The sequence below is a fragment of the Rhineura floridana genome, chromosome 11 (genome assembly GCF_030035675.1).
Source record: "Rhineura floridana isolate rRhiFlo1 chromosome 11, rRhiFlo1.hap2, whole genome shotgun sequence".
Lineage (NCBI taxonomy): Eukaryota > Metazoa > Chordata > Lepidosauria > Squamata > Rhineuridae > Rhineura > Rhineura floridana.
This window is the reverse complement of record NC_084490.1, coordinates 4,631,672-4,657,491: the sequence shown is the minus strand read 5'-3', so window position 1 is coordinate 4,657,491 and position 25,820 is coordinate 4,631,672. Positions and strand designations below refer to the sequence as shown.

Genomic DNA, 25,820 nt, shown 5'->3' with positions numbered 1-25,820 from the left:
AGGGATGATGGGAGTTGTAGCGCGGCAAAAATCTGGAGGTTTCCCCATTCCTGCAGTAGATAACTGAGCTAGACAGAACTTCCTGTGGTATGATTGACGGGACGGAGCTCAGGCACTGCATGCACAGAAGGTTGCAGGTTCAATCCTTGCAGTCTCGAGTTAAAGATCACTGGGAACGTGGAATGGTCTCTGCCTAAGCCAGGTGTAGGGAAACCTCTGGCTCTCCAGATGTTGCTGGACTATAGCCACCATTAGCCATGCTGGCTGGGGCTGATGGGAGCTGGAGTCCCAACAACACCTGGAAGGCAGCAGGTTCCCCAAACCTGGCTCAAGACCCTTCAGAGATTCTGCCAGTTAGACTCTGGCAAACGCTTTTCCAGCATCATAAGAACATCAGAGCCCTGCTGGGTCAGGCCAGGGGCCCATCTAGTCCAATGTTCTGTTCTCACAGTGGCCAACCAGATGCCTGTGGGAAGCTCGCAAGTGGGACCTGAGTGCAAGAGCGCTCTCCCTGGGATTTCTAGCAAATGGTACTCGGAAGTGTATTGCCTGACTGTGGAGGCAGAGCATAGCCGTTGTGGCTAAGTAGCCTTTGATACTCTTCTTCTCCATGAACTTGTATAATCTCCTTTTAAAGCCATCTGAGTTGGTGGCTATTACTGCCCCCTCTGGGAGTGAGTTCCATAGCTTAACTATGTGCTATGTGAAGAAGTATTTTCTTTTTTCTGTCCTGAATCTTCCAACATTCAGCTTCACTGGGTGTCCACCAGGGCTGTGGAGTCGGTACGCCAAACCTTCGACTCCGACTCCTCTATTTTTCTACTGTCTGACTCCGGCTCCACCCAAAATTGCATTTGACTCCAACTCCACAGCCCCGTTACCATATATTGTTATAATAGTTTTTAATTTGAAGTCGGAGTCGGTACATTTCTACCGACTCCAACTCCACCCAAAATTGCTTCTGACTCCACAGCCCTAGTGTCCACGAGTTATGAGGGAGAAAAACTTCTATCTATTTTATAAACTTCTCATGTCACCTCTTACTCACCTTTTCTCTAAATTAAAAAGCCTCAGATGCTGCAACGTTTCCTTACAGGGGAGTCACTCCATCCCCTTGATCATCTTGGTTGCCAATCCAAGGAGACAGGTGCAGCTGGATCCATTCTGTGGCCATTTAAGGCCATCAAATGGATAACCAATCTTAAATGATCAGCTCTCTGTCTATGCTGTATAAAACCCACTTGATCTGAGTGTACTGCTGTTGATATCGCTGCCTCAACTCTCCGAGCCAAAATCACTGTTAGTATGTTAATGTCTAGTTAATTAAAGAAATTGCCCTATCATTTGTTCAGTTAGTATGGTCTTTGCCAGGCTTAGGTGTAACAAATATATATATGTATTGAAATTGATAGAGTACTTAGTTCAAAGGCCTTTGACTGCTGCCAGTCAGAGCAAATAGTGCACAGTTAGATCCATCCATGGCCTGACTTGGTATGTTGGCAACTACTCTAGCAGGGACTGGGAACCTGTAGTCCAAGAACAGCTGGAAGACCACAGCATCATCCGCTATGGCCAGTGGCCAAGGATGATGGGAGTTGAAGTTCCGCAGTAGCTGGAGGACCACAGATTTCCCATCCCTGCTTTATCTTGTGGCCTCAGTGTCTGAAGCTAGCTGAACCTGCCACAGTTTGCCCCATACCACCTCCATGTCAAACTCCTTGGTGCCCTTAGTGCTTCAAGACCAAAGCAACAGCTGGTTCAAGGTCCCCTGTATTTTTGTTTTAAATACCGTTTTAATTAATGTCCCAAATCAAACTATAGGCCTAAGACTTCTTTGGCACTGGAAGGAGGAGGTGCTGGGAAGGAACTTGCTTGAAGGAGAGGGAGGAGGAGAGCTTTTCAGTCTTCATAGCTGTGCACTCGGGCATGGAGGTGCCAGTTCTCGCCCCCCTCCAGGAGGCGGCGGATGTAGTGGGAGGTGCCCAGCAGAATGTGACCAATGCCTTGCATGATGGTGGATGTCACCCGCAATATCTCCCTTAGGGGAAGGAAAGAGAAGAGTTCATTAGTGTTTTTTTAATATTATCATTACAGTAGGACCCCGCTTTACGTTGCTTTGCTAATGCGGCGGTCTCAGACGCAATTAGACTAAAGCCCCACTCATACGGTGGTTTTCGGGCGTTGTGCGCCATTCTATTCAATGAGTTCCGCTTTTTGGCGGTTTTCGCTTTTCGGCGGGGGTCCAGAACGTAACCCACCGTATGAGTGCAGCCCTACTATATACAGTTCAAAGCTCTGTTATGTTGATATACAAAGCCCTGAGCTACTTGGGTCCAGGATACCTGAAGGACCACTTCAGCCATGGTATCCCAGCTTGATTATTGAGATGATCGCAAGGAGTGCTGCTAGTTGTTCCCTGTGTTACAGAGGCCTCCACTAGAAGCTGGGCATTTAGTGGAACACTCTTCCAGCAGAGATTTATTTACTACTACTTTTATATCCTACCTTTCCTCCAAAGAACTCAAGGCAGCAACAACCCTATGAGGTAGGTTAGGCTGAGCGAGAGAAAAACTGGCCCAAGGTCACCCAGGGAGCTGCATTTGTATCCTGATCTCCAAGGTCCCAGTCCAACTCTCTAACCACTACGCCACACTGGCTCAGGCACCTTCCCTTTTGCCTTTCAGGGGTCTCTTCAAGACTTTTTTTGTGCTGATAGGCCTCTGCAGTTGTTTAACGTTTTCTTAAGTAGCTGATCACTTTAATGAATGATCTGTGCTGCTTTTAATGTTTTTATATTGCTGTGTGTATCCATGATAGATTGTGAGACGATGGGATATAAACACTTTTTATAAATACAATAAAAATCATTTTATAAACTGCTTTTTTCCTGTTCAAAAGATCCACAAAACAGTGTATAACAAGCACAATTTTTTAAAAAAAGTTAAGCCAAATAAAACCAAAACATTTAAACCGTCCATCCAGAGCATACAATATCAGAGTAAAGATTGGCAGCGAAGCCAAGGCCCAACCCATTGTCAGCTGTACAGACTGGAGTGGTGGGGTGGGAGAACTACTGCCCAATGCTGCAGGTGTCTCTGATGCGAATGGCCTTTACCCGGGGCATTTTTAATGAAATTGTTGCTGGGTGTCCATTTTTTCATTCATATGGCTTGCACGCAGAAGCATCTCTACCATGTACAAGCCCCGTTTTTTTGACTGAGGTGAAAGAGATTCAAACAAACAAAAAAAGGATGTGTGTGTATGGGAGAGTAAATGCAGCCTTGCCAATACATTTGCACAAGTTACTAGCCTAGCAAAAATTTTTACTGGCTTGCCCATCCACTAGTAAATACATGAATTAAAAGGCAAATTAAAATTAAAAATTGCTGCTTATGATCCACACCCTGCTGTAGCAGAATTCTTTAAAGGAAGAAAACAAAAAGAATGACCATACAGAGGACCAGACATCACAGAGTACAGGGAGAGAGATTTGTTAAGAGGTTTTTCAGAAAAACCTGGTGGTTTCTAAAAACCCTAAGAATTGTGCAATGTGCCCCCATGTTCTCCTGTTTCTGTTCAATTTCACAAAAATGTCATACCTCTAGTCAGCGTTTCAGTGGCTTCCTATATGAATTCGTTGGCTCACTGATTACATTTTATGTGTCCATTTGTGTCCACTGGGTGTCCAAAAATTAGGACCGGCTGTCCATTTCGACACACAACTATTACTTAAAAATGCCTTGCCTTCCCCAGTTGTTGACGCTTAACTAGGAGGGGCTAGAGCAGCCCCCTGTTGGAGGGAGTGTCCTAGTCAGGGTGGGAAACCCATAAGGCCCCGCCCTGTCTCCCCACAACTTGCACTTCTGCTGGCAGGTAGGGCAAGAGGCACGTCTTCTTTTGAAGCATTATGCACAACGGTGGAAACCTATCTCAGCAGGGATGTGGGGAGAGGAAAGACATATGAGTGGGAGTGTTGATTGGGCCAGGTAGCGTTGAGCTAATCCGGGGATGGGAAAACTGGGGCCATAACCCCCATCAGCACAAGCTGGAGTGGCCAATGAGCAGAGGCGGTAGGAGTTGGACTCCATCAACATCTAGAGCAGTGGTTCCCAACCTTTATGAGCACAGGACCCCCTTTATAAGCTGAAAAAAATTCATGACCCCCTCCCCCCAGGGAGACAGGCTGGCTGCCAGGAAGGAAGGGGGAAAGCAGCCTTTCTTTGCAGGCTTGCTTCTTTTTGCTTCACAAAAAGCCCTCTCCTCTCATTCTAAGTAAGAGCGTTGCCAGTAGCGGCAGTGCAAGGAGACGGGAATCAGTGATAGTAGTCCCCTCTTCTCCCTGGTAGCTCCACCCTCAGCCTCCTTTGGCATCTGCCATGTATTTTATAGGCAGATGCCTGCCCTTAGTGTGCCTGAAAGACGCTCTGGCACTTCAGGAAAAGGCCTCCCCTCTCGTTTGGAGCAAGGGGGAGGTGTCGTCTGCAGCCGCAGTGGGAAGCAGACAGTGTCAAGGGAGTGAAGACTTCTTTAAAAAATAATAATAAATAATTCATTTATTTACTGTTCACGGCCCCCTCTGGATTACATTGCGGCCCCCATGGGGGTCCCGGCCCCCAGGTTGAGAACCACTGATCTAGAGGGCCAAAGGTACCTTATCCCTAACCTAGGTTTATTACGTTTATGTATCACTTCCTGCTTTAAAAAAATGTCATGATGTGATTTACAACCAAGTTTTTAAAAATACAAGAATAAACTTATTAGAAACAGTTAAAAATACAATATTATATCATTGGTGCTGCCCAAATGCCCGGGAAAACAAAAACACCTGCCTGATGCTGAAATGATGACAAGGAAGGGGGCAGGCGGGCCTTCCAGGGGAGAGCATCCCATCAACAACGAGGGGGGGGGTACCCCAAAAGAAGGCCGATTCTCTAGTTGCTACACTCTGCCCTCAGAGAAGGGGCTCTGATTACGATTTCCAGGGTCTAGGCAGGTTTGTATGGGGGAAAGTTGGTGCTTTAGGTACAGGGGTCCCAAGCTGCATAATGGTCAACCCCCCCATCTATGTGTCTACTGAAAACCTACCTCTTTCAGCAAGCCTTTTTAGTAGAGACCTCATCCCAGTCTGCATCTGTGTTGGAATTGCTTTTTTATATGTTTTGAAAGCTTTTTTAAAAAAGATGTTTTTAAAGATGCTTTGTTTTAATATGTTTATCATATGTTTTATTTATTTATTAGATTTATATCCCGCCCTTCCTCCCATTAGGAACCCAGGGCGGCAAACGAAAGTACTAAAAACACTCTAAAACATCATAAAAACAGACTTTTAAAATACATTACATCCTTAAAAACATATTAAAACAAAACATCTTTAAAAATATCTTTTTTGGGGAAAAAGGCTTTAAAAACATCATTTTGAAGAAAGCTTTAAAAACATATTAAAAAGCAATTCCAACACACGCAGATTGGGATAAGGTCTCTACTTAGAAGGCTTGTTTTAATATGCTTGAAAGTCTTGTTTTAATATGTTTGAAAGAGTGTTTTTAGTGTTTTTGTTTACTGCCCTGGTTTCCTTCTGGGATGAGGGGCGGGATATAAATTTAAACAAACACACAAACAAATAATGGGGTAGGGAAGCTATGAACCGCTGTGGAGACTGTTGGACTCCAGCCACCATCATCCCTAGCCATTGACCCTGTTGGCTGGGGACTGATGGGAGGCAGAGCCCAACAACATCTGGAAGGCTCAGCGTTCTGACTTTGCAAGGGTTCTCCAGCCCTGCCATGTATAATTGGGCCTATTATCCTGGGAAATGCAGGGAAGGCTGTGCTCCCAGTTCACCTTAGCACCTTCTTGGGTCCCAGGCACTTGAAGTCGCAGCTCATGGAGTACAGCCCGTAGAAAGTCGCTGAGATGTTAAGGCTGCCAAAGAGGTCGCGGGGGTTGAGCTTGTAGACGTCGAAAGTGATGCGGGCAATGTCCCGGCTGTTCCGGGGCTTCTCCTGGCTGAGTGCGTATGACCGACAGCTGCCCTGTAGGGGGGAAAGAGAGAGAGAGAGAGAGAGGTTGGGGTTGTGCAGGATCTCTAATTCGAGGTGGTCCCTGATTTGTGTTTAGCGTAAGTGGCAGTGGTAAGGTGGGTACTGTTCAGAGACGATGCAGAGGACAGTTGGGTGACTGCACAGAAGCAAGGAGAGCGAAGTTTTAGGAAGCTGCTTTTAACTCCCCTCATCCCTGACCGTTGACCATGCTGGCCTGGGCTGATGGGAGTTGGAGCCCCACAACATCTGGAGGGCTCCATGTTGGCTACCCCTGTTGTAGTCGTTGGGAGAGTGCTGAGCTATGTTTTGGGAAGTCAGTCCCAGTTCAGATCTTGCCTCTACAGTGACAAAATGATCAAGGGGATGGAGCACTCCCCTATGAGGAAAGATTGCAGCATTTGGGGTCCAGCATCCTGTTCTCACAGCGGCCAACCAGTTGCCCATGGGAAGTCCGCAAACGGGACCTGAGCGCAAGAGCACTCTCATCCTGCAGTTTCCAGCAACTGGTATTCAAAGGCATGCTGCCTCTGACCATGGAGGCAGAGCACAGCCACTATGGCTAGCAGCCACTGATAGCCTTATAAGCCTCCATGAATTTGTCTAATCCTCTTTCAAAGCCATCCAAGTTGGTGGCCGTCACTGCCCCCTGTGGGAGCAAATTCCACAGCCTAACTATGCACTGAATTTTCCATCATTTTGATTCATTGGATGTCCGCGAGTCTGTGTTATGCGAGGGGGACAAAAACTTTTCTCTGTCCACTTTCTCCATGCCATGCACAATTTTGTACACTTCTACCATGTCACCTCTTACCTTTTCTCTAAACTAAAAAGTCCCAAATGCTGCAACCTTTTGGCAGTGGGACAGCATTTTTACTGCACTGACGGGCAGCTGCTGTCTAGGGTTTCAGGCAGGATCCTCTCCTGTTCCTGTTTGGAGATTTATTTATTTATTTATTTTGTATCCTGCCCTTCCTCCCAGCAGGAGCCCAGGGCGGCAAAACAAAAGCACTAAAAACACTTTAAAACATCATAAAAACAAATCTTAAAATACATTAAGACAAAACAGCATTAAAAACATTTAAAAAACCTTTTAAAAAGGTTAAAAACGTTATTAAAAAACATATTAAGCAATTCTGACACAGACACAGACTGATATAGCTCTCAACTTAAAAGGCTTGTTGGAAAAAAAAAAGTAGGGGACTGACCCTGAGATCTTCTCCAATGCAAAGCACATGCTCTGCTATAGTGAGCCACAGCCCTTCCTCCAAAGCTGAGGGGCTGCAGGGCAGGTCACGTGGCACACAGGCCCCTCTGCCTGCTCCTCACCTATCAGCATCTGCCACTTGAAACGGCTGTCTGTCTAATGGCAGGACTGACCCTCAGTAGGGATGGTGGGGTAGGGAGAAGACAAAGGTGGCTGACGTTGTAGTAGTGGTTTATTCACTGCCAAAATGGGCTGCTTCAGTCACACCTGCAATATTCCTCCAGTTGAGCTGCATGATAGCCCCTGAATCACACAAGTCTGTTTATACAGTGCCAGCATACCAAGAATCATCAGGGGACTGGAAACAAAGCCCTATGAGGAGAGAGTGAAAGGACTGGGCATGTTTAGCCTGGAGAAGAGAAGACTGAGGGGAGATAGGATAGCACTCTTCAAGTACATGAGAAGTGGTTACACAGAGGAGGGCCGTGATCTCTTCTCAATCATCCTAGAGTGCAGGAAACGGAATAATGGGCTCCAGTTTGCAGGAAGCCAGATTTCAAATGAACATAAGGAAAAACGCCTAACTGTTAGAGCCATGCGACAATGGAACCAATGACCTAGGGAGGTGGTGGGCTGTCTGACACTGGAGGCATGCAAGAGGCAGCTGGACAGCCACCTGTCAGGGATGCTTTAATTTGGATTGCTACATTGAGCCGGTAACTTTTCCAAGCTCTGGCTGGGTTGCCCCGCTGTCCGCTCACCTTGCCATGGCTCCACTTCTGCCCCTTCTGTAGCACCATCAGGGCCGTGTTGTCGTCCAGGACCTGAAAGAACTCCTCCGTCTCCACAAGGGTGCCGTCTTCCTCCAGCACCAAGGAAATGATTCCAGAAATCAGGAGCGTCTCCTTCGCCTGGATAGCAAAAATGCAGATTGACGAGAAATTCTATTCAGATCGCATTTAAAGGCGAATCTACCTGTTTGAGAACCAGAACACAGCAATCCCTTCAAAATTCACACTTCCCTGAATTTTACAATGCAATCGTCCAACCAAGGAATATGTACAAAAATGCATACATCAAGGTAAGATGTGCATATATTAGTGAAAATAATATACAAAAATGCATTCTGTTTGGGAAAATTGCATTGCAAAAACATTTATATGAGGCAAAATGCCATACCAAAATGTGTTTATATTAGGAAAAATTTGCACTAAAACGCTGCTGAATTTTCATGGGAACTTAAAAAAAATCTACAAATGATGTGGAAATGAGAACTGATCTTAAGACTGGGAAAAAAAGAGAAAGTGTGAGAGGGCAAAATTGACTTTTATGTCAAGCATGTGCCTGCATTACTGATAATTTATCATCAAGGATGTGCATCTGCTAAGTTCCCCCCCTTACAATTGAGCTCCAAGTCAATCTCTCTCTCTCTCTGTTTTGGCCTGAAAAGCTCAATGCTGCAGCCTCTCTAAATGGAGCGAATGTACATACTAATTCTTTCTTTGGAGCAAGGGTGGGGAATCTGTGGCTGTCCAGATGTTGCTGGACGACAGCCCCACCATCCTTGACCATTGGCCATGGTGGCTGGGGCTGGTGGGAGATGGTGTTCGCCCACCACGGTCCCCCAGCATCTGGTTTTGGCCACATGGCTTTCAAAGGGGATTGGATGAGTTCAGATTCACAGGGGATAAGGCTAGCACATGAGGCCAGCACCTGCTGAAGCTAAGCAGGGTCAGGTCTGGTCAGTGCCTGGATAGGAGACTGCCTGGGAACCATATGTAAGTCATGAAAAGAAAGGTGGGGTATAAATGTAATAAATAAATAAATAAAATACTGTATGCCTCTGAATATGGGTTTCAGGGAATCCCAGGTGACGAGAGCACTGTTGCACTGAAGTCCCACTGGGGGGCTTCTCAAAGGGGCTTCTGACTGGCAGCTGTAAGAACAGGATGGTGGACTTGATGGACCACTGGCCTGATCCAGCAGTCGGCTCTTATGTTCTTATAAAGCATTGGCCTATCAATGGCTTTTAACCAGGTTAGGAAAATCAGATGTCTGAGTTCTTGTGTGAACTACTCTCAGTGTATAACCTTTTCTGCCATTTTTATTGATTTCCATATTTCTGATTTAGCTTGGGGGCAGGGTAGGGAGCCCGACCCTTGATGACTAGAAATCATGTCCAGCTGTCCCCCCAGTCTTTCTAATTTTAGTATACGCTCGCCACATATTTTAAAGCAGGGACATGGAATTTGTGGCCCTCCAGATATTGCTGGACTTCAACTCCCATCACCCGACGGCTGGCCATGCTGGATGAGGGCTGATGGCAGCTGGAGCCCATCAAAAGCCAGAGGGCCATGTGTTCCAATCTCTGCTTTAAAGCAGCCTTTCCTAACCTTGGGTCCCCAGATGTTGCTGGACTACAGTTCCTATAATAACCAGTGTAACCTTGGATCCTAAGGGCTAGAAACTTGCTTTTATATACAATGAAAGCCGAGGCACTCAGGAAATGGCTGCGGTGCCATTTTCTGCCCTTCTGGGGAACTATGTGTAATGGGAGGATAACAGATAATGGCTCCTGACTAAAGCTGTAATTTTCCTGAGAAACAACTTGAATAGGCAAAGCAAAGACACTGCGTACGGTACAAGATAATAGATCTGGGCAGACAACCAGTGTGCTATGTGAACTGTCAATATGAAGGAACAGGAAATCCATACATGGTGAACTTAAGCTGACTAGCTGAGAAAGAAAGACTCTGATGACAGCCTGATTAGAAGTAGCAAAAAGCAGATAAGACCATGGGAACATGACTTCCCATAGAAAAGAAAGTGGATAAAAAGCCAGGTTGCATAGCACTCAGGCCCCCCCAGCTCCGCTAGGATGTGGGGGGTGTCAAAGAAAGCAGGAGAACCATCCATCTACTCCGTCCATGACATCTGATGGGTGATGTATCATGTTGTCCTTGTATTCCTATGTCCTTTGTATTTTGGCTCTGTGATGTGACTTAGAGTTTAGCTCAGTCCTCCAACTATTGTTACTTGTTTTAATTAAGATGTGCCCTCAAAGTTTTATACTTTGATGTTAAAGAGATAGCCAGCAATTTCTGTTATGCTGATATATATTAGTTTTTCTGTTTCTGCAGTGATGGTTAAGGCCACTTAGAATGCATTTTATTAGTTGTAGTGTGCAAGATATGAATAAACAGCATATAATTATTAAGACTGTTCTGCTGTCTGAAGTCTGACTCCCAATAGAAAATTTCTGGTACTTCCCAAGACTCAAGAATTCTTGAGTGGGGTCTCCTCTATCCTCCACCTACACTAGATGATTGCTGTTGATAACCTGTGAGCTTAGGTGACCTAACGTTTGACATACAAGGACTCTGTATAGACACGGAGGAAGGGAGAAAGCAAGAACCCTCGACTCTGTGCATTCACTGGCACAGGGATAGTCTTGCTGGTAACATGTGGCATACACTCCACCCCCTAATTTGCAAAGCGCTTGCAATCTCAATGGACGCGCTCCCCTTCACAAAAGAGGCAGGCCACCATTGCTGTTGTGCAGATGAGAAAACTGAGGCTGAGCAGAGTGATGTATCCAAGCACCAGTGAAGGCCCTTGCATTAGGACAAATGTGGCTGTGCCCTACCAACTTCAGTTTACTCCCAGCCAGACTGCACCTGCCTGCCTTCTTACTGGACCAGGGGGTACTACTGTCTGTCCACTTCCTCCTCCTTAATTTCAGTGTTGCCCTTGTAGAACTTGGCAGGCAGGAGGAGGAGAGGCGGAGGACAAAACTAGAGCGGCTTGGCGTTGGCTCTGGCTGTTATTGGCTGTAGCTCCCCCTGCTGTTGGACTCCCTGCCTTTCTGCCCAATGAACACCAGCCACCACTGCCAAGGGCCACAAAACAGGAGTTTGGCAAACTGACAGGGGGAAGGGCGCTCACCTTGACTAGCAGCTCCTTCAAGGTCCCTGCCATCAGCCCCTTGCGGACGTCGCGCTTGTGGTCACAGACCCGGAAGGGCCGCTGGATTGGGGGGCTTGGAGCCCAGACCCGCCGAGTGAGTTCTGAGCCCGCACTTGATACCGATCTGCAGCACAGAAATTGTCCAGTTGGTCCTGAGCTGGGTGCCACATAGCACCTATCTAAGCATGTGCAAAGTGTCCTGGGAAAAGGCCACCGTCTCCATCGAAAAAATGATCTTTTGCTCTAGGCCCCTGCAGGTGTCCTTTTATTTTATGCATTCATGATTATTTGTGCTCATGCTTGTACTGGGGCAGTGAGACACAATCCTGCTTCCAATAGTTAATGCCAACAACACGTTTGGGGCAGGTATACGGCTTCATTTCCAATCAGTGCATGTCCAGCAACTTCCTGTAGAAAAGTTTTAACTTTTCATAAAGCAAACATTCCAGGTTTTTGTTGCTGTCCTGCTACAGCACAAGAGTGTCCCTCCAGACGGAGGTAATAGGGGAAGCATGGCAGAACGGCTAATAAAGTGGCATGATGTGTGGACGGTCCAGTATAATGCAGTTACTGTCAATGGCGTGTTGCACAATACACCTGCAACCTCCTCCCTGGTCTGTCCCCCCTCCCCGTGTATCCTACCTATGCTTTACTGCATATATACTTTGCTTTTTAGTCACAGTTAGGTGGCTGGCAATTAAACTCCACAAAAAGAGGCCATTTATTAGGTCTGCATGGAGATGTTTATCCCAGTCTCCTCTGGTCCCTGGTAGTTGATGTCACAGTCCATGTTCCCCCAGGCATTTCCTTCCAGGAGGAGGGGGACAGAGGAGTCGCTGATGGAATTGGGGCTGGCGGATTGTAAGGATGTGCTAGTCCACAGAACCGTTGGCCCTTTCAATAAAATGAAATATTCGTATTTCTTGGCCTCAACATAAGATAAATGTGTTGCGAAGTCAAACTTGGAATTCCTTTTTCAGTTGAGTGTTTGTGGGAGCTGAGGCAAAATGTGGTAGTGTAGAGTGCTTCATGTTAAGGTTGCCAGCCAGCCAGCCATACCTTTTTCTTGAATATTCCATTACATCTCTCCCCCCCCCTAGTATTTCACCCCTCTCTGTTTTGGGGCGACTGACCCTGCTCAGTCTTCACCAAACACTATTTTTGGAGAGTTTTGCCATCGTAGGTTCTCACCCTAACTTTTTTGTACTTCTGTAAACCTTGGGGCTCCTCAAACACGTCATTAGCCCCCCACTTTTTTCTCAGTAGCCCTTTATTGTCTACAATTCTATCCGCACTCACCAGCGGAGTTTGCTGTTAGAAGGAGTGAGGTCCTCAAGGCAGAATAAAGTATACACTTTTTGCCAAAGGACTGCCAGGAAGAGGGAAAATGAGGATAGGCAGGCCCAGCAGGTAACCCAGAAGCCTCCAGCCAGACCCCAGTGACCTGCCCCCCTTCCACTGCCCCCCTAAATACTCACTTTAACAATGTTGATGGCACCAGGGCATTTACGTACTCCATGGCGTCAAAGGAAGGAGTGGTGGGGTTCTGTAGTGAAGAAGCCTTCTTGCTTTTCTCCTCCTGTAGCTCAGTTGTAAAGGGGAAATCTGGATTGTTTTGTCTACCTGGACTCTGGACTGTACGGCTCATGCGCAAGAAGTTGCGGGGGGGGGGAAGAGATGGGGCAAACTCCAAGGTGAACGACTGGAGGCAGGGCCAGATAATGCTCTGAGTAACTTTGGGGTTGCCACAGCTGAACTGTCCAGCTCATCACTGATATGATTTCACGAACTGACAGCACACTTGCTTAGGTATCAGGAGGGATCAAGAAGCAGAAGCGGATTTTATTTTATTGACATTGTACTTATATTAAAAGCCACTTTTCTATAAAAACAATTGTCAGAACAGCTATGGGGGTAAATATCACTGAATGACAGCACATTTTAAGGTAAGTATTAAAAGCATCATCACAACAGATGATTAACAACATCATCACAATTCAATTAAAAGCACAGGAGCAGAATGATACAAGTTAATGATCAATTAAGAGCACAGATTAAAAGCCTGCAGGAAGGACAGAAGTGTTTGGAAAAGCAGAAAAAGGTTGGGAGGGCATTAGATGGTCAAGGGGGCCACCACGGAGGAGACAATCTTTTTTCTCAGTCACTGCATGCTAGGGTTGCCAGGTTCCTGGCCTGAGACTGATCCTGTATCTTTAGGAGAAGAGAAAGTCAGCCAAGTGCAGGTGTTCTTACAACCTTGTAATGGGAAAAACCACAAGGTGGAATTCTCCCTTCCCTCTGCACAACTTTTAAAGGTACAGAAGACCTCCTGGTTGCCAGGTACAGCCTCCAAGAGGTCTTTTGTATCTTTAAAAGTTGTGCAGGGGGGAGGGAGAATTCCACCTTGTGGTTTTTCCCATTACAGGGTTGCAAGAACACCTGCACTGGGCTGACTTTCTCTTCTAAAGATACAAGATCAGTCTCACGCCAGGAACCTGGCAACCCTACTGCATGCTAATTTTAATATTTTATTTTTATATTGTTGTAACCTGGCCTGAGACCTTATGGTGAAGGGCAGCTAAGAAATTCCGTGGCAACCCCAGCCCTGACTATGTTCCTTGTACCCCATCCAATCAGGACCAATAAGCCAAGGCATTTTGATATGGAGGCAGAAATGGCATTCCTTCACACCCCATCCACTAATGAAATTGGGACACAATCCAGTAGAAAGTTCTCCTGGACAAACCTTATAGGAATGAACAGGTGGTGGAAGTGGAAGTCCTTTGTCAGTAATGAGGGAATAGGAGAGAGCCGGGGAATCTCCTCATTGAGATCTTGTAACTTGAGATTGCAACCTGCATGGAAATTTTCCTCACCCAGTAGAACTGCGTGTGCATGCCCCACTCTCATTCATTTCAATGGAGCTTGTGCAGAAGGACACCTGAGGACTGGGCCTCTAAGAGTTCCCATTCATTGTAAGCTTGTGCAAGAGGCCTTTCCCAGTGGACCAGGCCTCCATGGCCCACATCTCCACAGGCCCACTCTCATAAGAACATAAGAGCCAGAGGCCCCCCTAGTCCTGCGTCTTGTTCTCACAGTGGCCAACCAGATGCCCCAATGGGAAGCCGGCAAGCAGGACGTGAGTAGTTTCCTGCAACTGGTATTCTGACAGCAGAGGTAGAACACATCCATCAGGGTTAGTAGCCATTCGTAGCCTTATCCTCATGAATTCTTCTAATCCTTTTTTCACAGCTATCCAATTGGTGGCCATCACTGCTTCTTGTGGGAGCAAATCCTGCAGTTTAACTATGCATTGTGGGAAGAAGTCCTTTCTTCTGCCTGTCTTGTCTGCCTCCCATCCTGATTGGCTCCTCAAACAGCGTGTCACATTCTGTTTCGTGGTGAGGTCTGTTGCTGCTTTGGTGTTCATAATCCGCTCCGGAGGGATGTCTGGTGACGGGGTCCTGTCCCAGCATGGGTGTGAAGATACAGAAGGGCAAGGAGGCTACGCGACAGGTTCGCTATATAATTATTCCTCGTCGTTTTTTTCCAAGAAGAACGTGGAGCAGGGGAAGCCAAGAAGCGTGTATGTTGGATCAATTTCCTGGAAATAAATAAATAAATGCAAGGAAAGAGCGGTTGGATAAAAGGCTGAGAAACCCACCAAGCTTGTGCGTGCAGTGTGGATTTGAAACTCACGGAGAATTCGAATTCGGCTCCAGAATCAGTTTCTTCCTCTCTCTTTTCTTTTGATGGATGCCTGAGCTTTGACATGGGGCTTTTGGTTTTAGGTAGGCTGCCCCAGTCTTCACTCCTTGGCTGCAACCAGTCAGGCTTGTTCCTTTCTTCGAGGTCTAACCATAAAACAAAGATGATTAACATCATTGGCGTTATTTCCTTTCATCTTTTAACCCAATGGGACTTTCTTTTCACTGCAAATCTTTGTTTGGCCGGTAGATGGAGCTCCTTTTTACAAAGCAAAGGTGAATTTTTCAAGTGGCTACTAATGAACTGGTCAAACTAGTTCCTTTGTTATGGTAATGGGTCTGGCCAAGTCTGTCAAGTACGCCATTTATATGTCGAAAGACTTGGTCAAGAGCCATAGGAAACGCTGGCCTGTGATGCTTTTTCAGGAGGTTGCCTCCCCTCCCCTGGCTGGGGACAGGAGGTAGCTTTTGTGTTTTAGTCTGATCTGGAGATGGGAACAGACACAGAAGCTTGACTGCTCTCTGTGCTGAATCCCAAGCTATTTCTTTGGGGACTCCCCTAGAAACCTAGTGGAGAAGCAAGATCTGTTGGAGTGTTCATGCTGAGAGCCCTTCCATCTTATGCTCAGGTTGTATATATGTGTAAATAAAACTATATATCCTAAAAACAGCGACGTCTCTACTGACCTTCATTCCGAGGAAACCAAATCCTGGGTAAGCCCTGGAAGTCTCTCTCTGCTCAGACACTGGGGTGTGCGCAACAATAATAATTCCATTTATAGATTGCTTAGGGTGCAATCCAAGTCCTATTTGTGCCGGGCTGGGGGGAGGTGGATGTGGTGGACCCCAGCTGAGCTGGTAGGCTCCCAGCGCTGCTGAACTTCACCAGCAGAAGTCCCCCATCTGGCTGAGCTGTGGCACCGCCAGGACCTTGCCGGCACTGCCGGGGGTCCACCAGGGATGGGCAGCTCAGTGGATGGAGAACTGGTGGTAACCCCAAAAATGGAGTGTTCCAGGGGCATGGCAAGGGGGTGGATCCCAATTCCTATGAAAATTCTACAAGCTAATAGGCCGGCGCAGTTAAAATATTCCCACGGCGGCCTACTGGGACAACTTACTCCCCGGTAGGCCTGTTCATGGGAGTCAGCTCTTCTCTGCCAGCTCCTGTGTGCAGCTGCCAACAGAGCCGACGCTTAGCCAGGCCGGTGGCTCCTGAATGGGGAGTGGATGCCACGGAACTGTCCACAGGGTCCTCCTCAGCCAGCCCCCACCCCCTGGCTCCCCCGCTGTTACTATCAAAAGTTCTTGAAGTGGTTTACAATGGATAAATTATATAGAAGTACAATAAAAGCCATGTAATTTATTGACATAAAAAAAGCAAATTCATGAACAATATTCATGAACACGATATGAATATAAAGTCAGAGAGCACTGCAAGGCAGTATAGTGTAAAATTCCAACCAACATGCAGCCACCCACCATCCATTCCACACAACCACAACAATCATTCATTCCCTCATGCCTTATTTCCGTCAGCCAATCACTCCTGCTCAGCTATATTACAACCCACATCTAAAGGACTGCGGCCAAGCACACATGCGTAAGATACTCTCCCCATCTCTGAAGCTCTAATGGGCTCATGCCCAGACCCACTGGGCCATCTAATACACCTCGCCCATCCCTCGCCTAAGAGGAGCCCAGTTCTATACGAGAGTAGGCTTTCACCAACCCTGGGCAGGTATAAAACTACTGGCAAGGTGGAAGGCTGGGAGCCTGACAGTAGGTGGCGCCAGAGAGCCAGTGACAAGCACAGCCAACTCATTCTCGTTTTGTCCCCCTCCTCCTGCCTCCTGAGTTCTACAAGGGCAGCGCTGAGACAAATAAGGAGGTGGGAGCTGACAGGTCATGCCACCCCTGGATTGCTTGTAAGGCGGCAGGCGGCTGGCCGAGGGCAGCCTGTGGTTGGTGGGGCAGTGTCCCATCTGCTCTAATGGGCTAGCCTCCACTGCTTCCATTGAGCTACGGCCCGGATTTCTGGTGCCGCAGCAATGCGCATGGCATGTGCTTGGCACAGGCATAGTGGCAGGGTTGCCACTTTTTACTTCAATAGTTGCCTGCCTGAGAGGCAGTAGTTCAACTGCCCCAGCTGGAGCCCCAGCTGACGAAGCGTCAAGGCGAGTTAAGCAGCAGAGTGAGTTCGGCAGCAGGGCGAGGAGGCCAGGGTCCCCCACTCTGCCTGTCTGTTCCCTGACCTCAACTAAACCGCAGTCTCCAACCCATTGACGTAATAAACCTTAAACAAAACTATGCAGGTAAGAAGCCAGCAGGGGTGTGGGGGCTTTCCAGTGTTTTGCACCGCCTGCAGCATGTACGACTATCTGCCTGTTGGACAGAAGTCGTGGGTATGCTCTCGGTGCAATGAGCTCCTGGCTCTCCGGGAACGACTTCATTTCCTTGAGGCCAAGGTGGCGGACCTGGAAAAGCTGAGAGAGGCAGAGAGGTGTGTGGAGGAGGCCTTCAAGGACGTTATAGCTGTGTCCCACTCCAACGATGATAGCTCTCCTGCTATCATGGACAACGATGGGATGGTCTCGGGGAAGGAGAGCATCCAGCTGAGGAACAGGGAAACGATCCCTTAGAAGGGACCCATTCCTTGGGGGATGAACAGCTATCCTCTCATGCCGAGGATATATCTCCAGGGGCTGGAGGGATCCTTGTAGTGGGTGATTCGATCATTAGGAACATAGACAGTGGGGTGTGTGATGGGTGTGTAGACCGCAAGGTGTTTTGCCTGCCTGGTGCGAAGGTTGCGGATATTGCCCGTCGTTTAGATAGTTTGGTAGACAGTGCTGGGAAGGAGTCAGCTGTCGTGGTGCACGTTGGCACCAACGACATGGGGAAATGCAGCCATGAGGTCCTGGAAGCAAAATTTAGGTTGCTAGGTAGGATGCTGAAAGCCAGGACCTCCAAGGTGGCTTTCTCTGAAATGCTACCGGTTCCACGCGCAGGACCAGCCAGACAGGCCCAGCTTCGCAGTCTCAATGCGTGGATGAGACGATGGTGTCGGGTGGAAGGGTTTGGATTTGTTAGGCACTGGGGAACATTTTGGGACAAGCCGGGCCTGTACAAAAGGGACGGGCTCCACTTGAACCAGAATGGAACCAGACTGCTGGCACTTAAAATTAAAAAGGTGGCAGAGCAGCTTTTAAACTGACTGAGGGGGGAAACCCGACAGGAGCTGAGAAAGGTCCGGTTCGGAATAAACCTCCCCCCTGGGATAAAAACCAAAGAAATGATGAAATTTTAAAAGGGGTAGGCCTAGAAGTAGGCATTGTGAGAGCAGGGGCACAGGATATAAATTCAGAAGAGCAAAATTACCACAGGCCAAACCACAAGTGCCAAAGACACTTGAAGAGAGACACTGCTTACAAGTGCCTGTACGCTAATGCTAGGAGCCTGCGAACCAAGATGGGAGAACTGGAGTGCTTGGTCTTAGAGGAGAGCATTGATATAGTGAGCATAACGGAGACCTGGTGGAATGGAGAAAACCAGTGGGATACGGTTATCCCTGGATATAAACTATATCGGAAGGACAGGGAAGGGCGTATTGGTGGCGGAGTCGCTCTATATCTGAAAGAAGGCATTGAATCCAGCAAGCTCGAAACCCCAAAAGAGGCAGACTCCTCCACAGAATCGTTGTGGGTGGTGATACCATGCCCCAGGAGGGACTTAATACTGGAAACGATCTATCGTCCCCCTGATCAAAATGCTCAGGGAGACCTGGAGATGAGATATGAAATTGAGGAAGCATCCAAACTAGGAAATGTGGTAGTAATGGGTGACTTCAACTACCTGGACATAGACTGGCTGCATATGTGTTCCACTCATGACAAAGAAGCAAAGTTTCTAGATATTCTAAATGACTATTCCCTAGACCAGTTGGTCATGGAACCGACCAGAGGGATGGCAACCCTGGACTTAATCCTCAGTGGGGACCGGGACCTGGTGCGAGATGTAAGTGTTGTTGAACCAATTGGGAGCAGTGACCACAGTGCTATTAAATTAAACATACATGTAACTGGCCAATTGCCAAGAAAATCCAACACGGTCACATTTGACTTCAAAAGAGGAAACTTCACAAAAATGAGGGGATTGGTAAAAAGAAAGCTGAAAAACAAAGTCCAGAGGGTCACATCACTCAAAAATGCTTGGAAGTTGTTTAAAAACACTATATTAGAAGCTCAACTGGAGTGCATACCGCAGATCAGAAAAGGTACCGCCAGGGCCAAGAAGATGCCAGCATGGTTAACGAGCAAAGTCAAGGAAGCTCTTAGAGGCAAAAAGTCTTCCTTCAGAAAATGGAAGTCTTGTCCGAATGAAGAAAATAAAAAAGAACACAAACTCTGGCAAAAGAAATGCAAGAAGACAATAAGGGATGCTAAAAAAGAATTTGAGGAGCACATTGCTAAGAACATAAAAACCAACAACAAAAAATTCTATAAATACATTCAAAGCAGGAGACCATCTAGGGAGACAATTCGACCCTTGGATGATAAGGGAGTCAAAGGTGTACTAAAGAACGATAAGGAGATTGCAGAGAAGCTAAATGAATTCTTTGCATCTGTCTTCACAGTGGAAGATATAGGGCAGATCCCTGAACCTGAACTAACATTTGCAGGAAGGGATTCTGAGGAACTGAGACAAATAGTGGTAACGAGAGAGGAAGTTCTAAGCTTAATGGACAATATAAAAACTGACAAATCACCGGGCCCGGATGGCATCCACCTGAGAGTTCTCAAAGAACTCAAAGGTGAAATTGCTGATCTGCTAACTAAAATATGTAACTTGTCCCTCGGGTCCTCCTCCGTGCCTGAGGACTGGAAAGTGGCAAATGTAACGCCAATCTTCAAAAAGGGATCCAGAGGGGATCCCGGAAATTACAGGCCAGTTAGCTTAACTTCTGTCCCTGGAAAACTGGTAGAAAGTATGATTAAAGCTAGATTAACTAAGCACATAGAAGAACAAGCCTTGCTGAAGCAGAGCCAGCATGGCTTCTGCAAGGGAAAGTCCTGTCTCAGTAACCTATTAGAATTCTTTGAGAGTGTCAACAAGCATATAGATAGAGGTGATCCAGTGGACATAGTGTACTTAGACTTTCAAAAAGCGTTTGACAAGGTACCTCACCAAAGGCTTCTGAGGAAGCTTAGCAGTCATGGAATAAGAGGAGAGGTCCTCTTGTGGATAAGGAATTGGTTAAGAAGCAGAAAGCAGAGAGTAGGAATAAACGGACAGTTCTCCCAATGGAGGGCTGTAGAAAGTGGAGTCCCTCAAGGATCGGTATTGGGACCTGTACTTTTCAACTTGTTCATTAATGACCTAGAATTAGGAGTGAGCAGTGAAGTGGCCAAGTTTGCCGACGACACTAAATTGTTCAGGGTTGTTAAAACAAAAAGGGATTGCGAAGAGCTCCAAAAAGACCTCTCCAAACTGAGTGAATGGGCGGAAAAATGGCAAATACAATTCAATATAAACAAGTGTAAAATTATGCATATTGGAGCAAAAAATCTGAATTTCACATATACGCTCATGGGGTCTGAACTGGCGGTGACCGACCAGGAGAGAGACCTCGGGGTTGTAGTGGACAGCACGATGAAAATGTCGACCCAGTGTGCGGCAGCTGTGAAAAAGGCAAATTCCATGCTAGCAATAATTAGGAAAGGTATTGAAAATAAAACAGCCGATATCATAATGCCGTTGTATAAATCTATGGTGCGGCCGCATTTGGAATACTGTGTACAGTTCTGGTCGCCTCATCTCAAAAAGGATATTATAGAGTTGGAAAAGGTTCAGAAGAGGGCAACCAGAATGATCAAGGGGATGGAGCGACTCCCTTACGAGGAAAGGTTGCAGCATTTGGGGCTTTTTAGTTTAGAGAAAAGGCGGGTCAGAGGAGACATGATAGAAGTGTATAAAATTATGTATGGCATTGAGAAAGTGGATAGAGAAAAGTTCTTCTCCCTCTCTCATAATACTAGAACTCGTGGACATTCAAAGAAGCTGAATGTTGGAAGATTCAGGACAGACAAAAGGAAGTACTTCTTTACTCAGCGCATAGTCAAACTATGGAATTTGCTCCCACAAGATGCAGTAATGGCCACCAGCTTGGACGGCTTTAAAAGAAGATTAGACAAATTCATGGAGGACAGGGCTATCAATGGCTACTAGCCATGATGGCTGTGCTCTGCCACCCTAGTCAGAGGCAGCATGCTTCTGAAAACCAGTTGCCGGAAGCCTCAGGAGGGGAGAGTGTTCTTGCACTCGGGTCCTGCTTGCGGGCTTCCCCCAGGCACCTGGTTGGCCACTGTGAGAACAGGATGCTGGACTAGATGGGCCACTGGCCTGATCCAGCAGGCTCTTCTTATGTTCTTATGTTCTTAACAGGTGCTTCCACACACACACACACACACACACACACACACAACATGGAGAAGGAGTAATGGGAAATGCTTCACCACTTGAACGTATGATTGCCACATGGATCTTAAGACACAGGGACCTTGCTGGGAAAAAAAAGAAGTGGAGCTGCAAGCGGGAAAAGGACAGTTTCATGTCTTACTTACTTATAGCGACTCCAACGGGGTCTGGACACCTGAAAGACAGAATGATGGTATCAGCAGGGGGTGGATGCAGGGGGTGAGGGGCAGAAGGTGGAGGGAATCTGGAAGGGGTGTGGGCTACAGGGGTGGAGGGCTGCCAAGGGGCTGCCGACTTTTAAAAACTGGCCCTGCTCCCTTGCCTTCAGGAGCAGCCTGGCATGGAAATTTTAGCAGGGGCAGCTTTGTCGTGAGTTACACTGGCAAAGAGGTAAGTTATGGGAAAATCTGCTTAATTTCTCTGAGTTAAGACTTCTGCCACAAGCAGAGGAGCAGCCCTAGTGTAAAAGGTGGCAACCCATTCAAAATCGGAATATAAGAAGGGCCTTGCAGCTGGATCAGACCAAAGGCCCATTCAATCCAGCCTCCTGTTCTGACAGTGGCCAGCCAGATGCCCCAACAAGAAGCCCATAAACAGGAGTTGAGGGCAACAGCGCTCTCCCCACTTGTGATCTGTATCCAGAGGCATGTGGACTCCGACACAGCCATTGTCTAGCAGCTGTTGGCAGCCCTTCCCTCCACGAATCTGTCCAAACACCTTTCAAAGCCATCCACGTTGATGGCCATTGCTACACCTTGTGGGAGCAAATTCAATAATTCAGCTATGTGCTGTGGGAGGAAGTGAGGGGGAAGGAGAGACATTTAGGGGAACATGCCTGTATCCATTTTGAGCAGAGGCCAGCTGATAAATACTTCAGTAGAGAATAGGATCTCATCAAAACAAGCCTCACAGTCACACTCCCAAGAGGGTCCGAGACTGCAGGCAGCTGTGTGAAGGTATGTATACACGTGTGCAGACACAGAGTACACAACTTAATATCCTTTTTTTTTTAGGATCAGCATGATTGCTGCCCTGTGCAGTTTCTGTGGCGCTTACTTCTCACTGCAAAGGTTCAACTTGTAAAACCTACCAAGCTTTAAGAAAAGATACTGTCACCTGAAATGCAACCTTTATCTTTTAACTAGACATGAAAACAACCTTAGAAAGAAGTGATACCATTTAAACTGCTAGCCTGAAGTACAAAGCCCGTCCAAGAAAAGGACAGAAATATCCAGCCTGTGCTTGATTATTTTCCTCACTCTCTGACTTAGTCTATGCCGGTTAATCTGCCACAAAGAAACTTGAAAGCCTCGTTATCACTTCTTAGCACTTGCCAGAGCAAGGAGGAATCCATCAATTTCCCTGGCGCTCCGGCAGATGACATAATTGCTCCTGCTCTGAACAAAAAGCCTTGGAGCTGTGTGTGACGCCCTTCCCTGGCTCTCCCTGTCAGGTTCCTACCTGCTCGTGGCTACTGCCTTTCACTAGGCACCACCAGGGACTCCACCAGTCCGGACTGTCCTTTTTTATGGTTTCTCTCTCCGCTCTAGCACAGATCTCAATAGATCCCCCTGCTAGGCAGCACTACCAGTCACATTCTACAACCAATGTTCCCAGAGACCTTGCCTGAGTCTCTCTATCCGGTTACATTCGTGACTGCGTGCCTATGCTGTTCCCAACCCCCTTGTATCAATGCAGATAACTCATAACTCGGGGTTGCTCTGGATACTTATAATGTTATCTTCTCCTCTTCACCGCTGCCACCATTTGTTACTGTTTCCCTTCAGTCTTGGTTATTACCTTACCCTCCCTTCTGGTCTGTGAAACCCCAGCCAAGGATTAGGCCTTCGGTAAACCAAAATAGTATTTATTAAATAACATTAATAACAAGATAACTTTGATAATGATCTACAAGCTTATGGTTTCATCTATTACTGTGATATTTGACTTATTACTAATCCGAACTCCACCTCCCTCTTTTTCCACACTCTCCTGACATACACTAACTCACACCCACCTCCAAACTCCACCAAAACAACCCACTCACGTCCACCCAGATTCAACTGTCATCCTTCCATTTATACTCTCAGCCATCCAAACACTCAGCCAATCATCCAGCATTCTACTGCTCATTTACTCCCCCCTCCTCTTTCATTCCACTTACCACATATCTTCTATACAAACAGCACTTACCATATATACATTACTACAGGAACATCACACTGTGCTACCCCTCCACTACGCCACTGATGTTGGGAAAGTGCTTGGCTTGCAAGCCAAGTGTGCTGATAGTTGCAATGAGGCTAATAACAATACCCTCTCTATCCTTTCCCCGGGGGCGATGGAACACAAAAGAGGGATCCTAGGGAGAGGCACTCCCAGTTCCTTCCTACCGTTTGCTCCTCAGGGACTGTTGCAACGCCAGCGTTTCCCAGTAGGTCCTGGAAAGAAATTTTGGGAGGATGCAATTAAACACAGAAAAATTGGCAGAAGAAAAAAAAGGGGGCAAACAGAACAGAACGGCATACAGACTGGAGGTATTCAAGAGGCAGCTGGACAGCCATCTGTCGGGAATGCTTTGATTTGGATTCCTGCACTGAGCAGGGGGATGGACTTGATGGCCTTATAGCCCCCTTCCAACTCTACGATTCTATGACTGCGAATGCACAATACATTGAAAGCATACGACTTCCCCCCCCAAGAATCATCGGAATTGTTGTTTATATCTCACAGAGCTACAATTTGCATCAGCCTCAAAACCTACTTTGGGGGAAGCCACGTGCTTTAAATATATGGACGGGGTGCTATGTTTGCCTCTGTTCCTATTTCTCCCGCCCGGCTGAAGATGTCATGCCCGGGGAAACCTGTACCCATCTCAGTCCCAAAGCAGGGCAGTGGTGGATGTATGTAATTTATTCTGAGTTTCTTTCCCGGACTTGTTATTTCTTTATAATGTTATTTGTTACTTAGTTTAATTTTTGTAAATTGTATTGCTTTTATTGATGTATTTTTATACTTGTGAGAGCCAGTGTGGTGTAGTGTTTAAGGTGTTGGACTACGACGTGGGAGACCAGGGTTCGAATCCCCACACAGCCATGAAGCTCACTGTGTGACCTTGGGCCAGTCACTGCCTCTCAGCCTCATGAAAACCCTATTCATAGGGTCGCCATAAGTCAGAATCGACTTGAGAGCCATACATTTACATTTTATTTTTCTTTGTCAGGTCCGCAGCCTCGGGGTGGTTCTTGATTCCAGGCTGTCCATGGAGGCTCAGATTTCGGCAGTGAGCCGGGCAGCTTGGTACCAATTACATCTCATACGGAGGCTGCAACCCTACCTCCCTATTCATCAGCTCCCACTGGTGGTACACGCCCTGGTCACCTCTCGATTAGACTACTGCAATGCGCTCTACATGGGGTTACCCTTGAAAACGGTCCGGAAACTGCAACTGGTGCAGAATGCGGCGGCGCGGTTGCTTACAAACAGCCGCCACCGTGATCACATCACGCCAGTATTGTTTCACCTACACTGGCTTCCAGTTGTTTTCCGGGCCCAATTCAAGGTGTTGGTATTAACCTTTAAATCCCTATATGGTCTCGGCCCAGTTTACCTGAAGGAGCGCCTCCAGTACCACAAATTAAGCCGCCCAACCAGATCAGCCACACAGGGCCTTCTCTCAGTCCCACCAACGAAAACAGCTAGGTTGGTAGGGACTAGAGAGAGGGCATTTTCAGTGGTGGCCCCCACTCTCTGGAACTCCCTCCCATTCGATCTTCGCCATGCCGCTTCCCTGGATACATTCCGCTGGGCCTTAAAAACTTGGCTCTTTGGACAGGCCTTTAGGATTTCTGGGGAGGGCTAACTTTTTTGGGATACTTATTATCTATTGATTGCCCTAACTGATCTCATACTGCTGTGATTAATGACTTCATTGTATTTTATCTGTATTGTATTGTATTTTACTGAATTTTAGTTTGTACGTCGCCTAGAGTGGCTTCGGCCAGATAGGCGACACAAAAATTAAATTTTATTATTATTATTATTTATTTTTCTTTGTAAGCTGCCTTGAGGGCCTTTGGCCGAAAGGCGGGGTATAAATAAATTTATAATAATAATAATAATCTTGTGGTGTGTATTTAGCTGTAGCGTGTTAAGCATGGCATGCATTGCCTTTTCTAAAAGCAAATACATTAGGGGATGGGCCATGGATTAGTGGCAGCACATGCGCTTTGCAGGCCAAAGCTCCCAGGTTCAATTCCTGGCATCTCCAGATAAAGAGATCCAAATGGGACAAGACTGGAAGTCCTGGAGATCCCATGTCAGTCAACGTAGATAATAGCAGCCTAGATGACTTTAACTTTTACTTGGAATACGAACAAGGGAAGGAACACAGGAAATTGCCTTATAGTGAGTCAGACCCAGTGGTCC

The 25,820-nt window shown here is 46.9% G+C and overlaps 2 protein-coding genes across 2 annotated transcripts in view; both read right to left on the bottom strand.

Annotated features, from left to right (window-relative positions):
• Nucleotides 1-1,773: 1,773 nt before the first annotated feature.
• CIDEB (cell death inducing DFFA like effector b) lies at nt 1,774-12,865 on the bottom strand. The gene is made up of 5 exons (XM_061588986.1): nt 12,690-12,865; nt 11,191-11,335; nt 8,007-8,156; nt 5,842-6,032; nt 1,774-2,038 (listed from the first exon to the last, which is right to left on the bottom strand). The coding sequence occupies exons 1-5, from the start codon at nt 12,857-12,859 to the stop codon at nt 1,900-1,902; spliced, it is 795 nt and encodes a 264-aa protein (XP_061444970.1). The 5' UTR covers nt 12,860-12,865; the 3' UTR covers nt 1,774-1,899.
• An 853-nt stretch (nt 12,866-13,718) lies between these two features.
• LOC133366813 (uncharacterized) overlaps nt 13,719-25,820 on the bottom strand; it is a 35,087-nt gene continuing 22,985 nt past the window's right edge. Inside the window, exons 10-13 of the mRNA XM_061590319.1 lie at nt 23,786-23,833; nt 21,539-21,567; nt 14,911-15,065; nt 13,719-14,815 (exon numbers count right to left, since the gene is read on the bottom strand). Coding sequence (XP_061446303.1) covers nt 14,741-14,815; nt 14,911-15,065; nt 21,539-21,567; nt 23,786-23,833 — 307 coding nt within the window. The 3' untranslated portion in view covers nt 13,719-14,740. The remainder of the gene's footprint in view (nt 14,816-14,910; nt 15,066-21,538; nt 21,568-23,785; nt 23,834-25,820) is intronic.

Coding starts and splice junctions, on each gene's coding strand:
- CIDEB (XM_061588986.1), bottom strand. CDS start 12,859: ATGAGCCGTACAGTCCAGAGTCCAGGTAGACAAAACAATCCAGATTTC. Junction 11,336..12,689: donor GTGCCATCAACATTGTTAAA/GTGAGTATTTAG, acceptor TCTGTGCTGCAG/ATCGGTATCAAGTGCGGGCT. Junction 6,033..8,006: donor AGAAGTGGAGCCATGGCAAG/GTGAGCGGACAG, acceptor TCCCCCCTACAG/GGCAGCTGTCGGTCATACGC.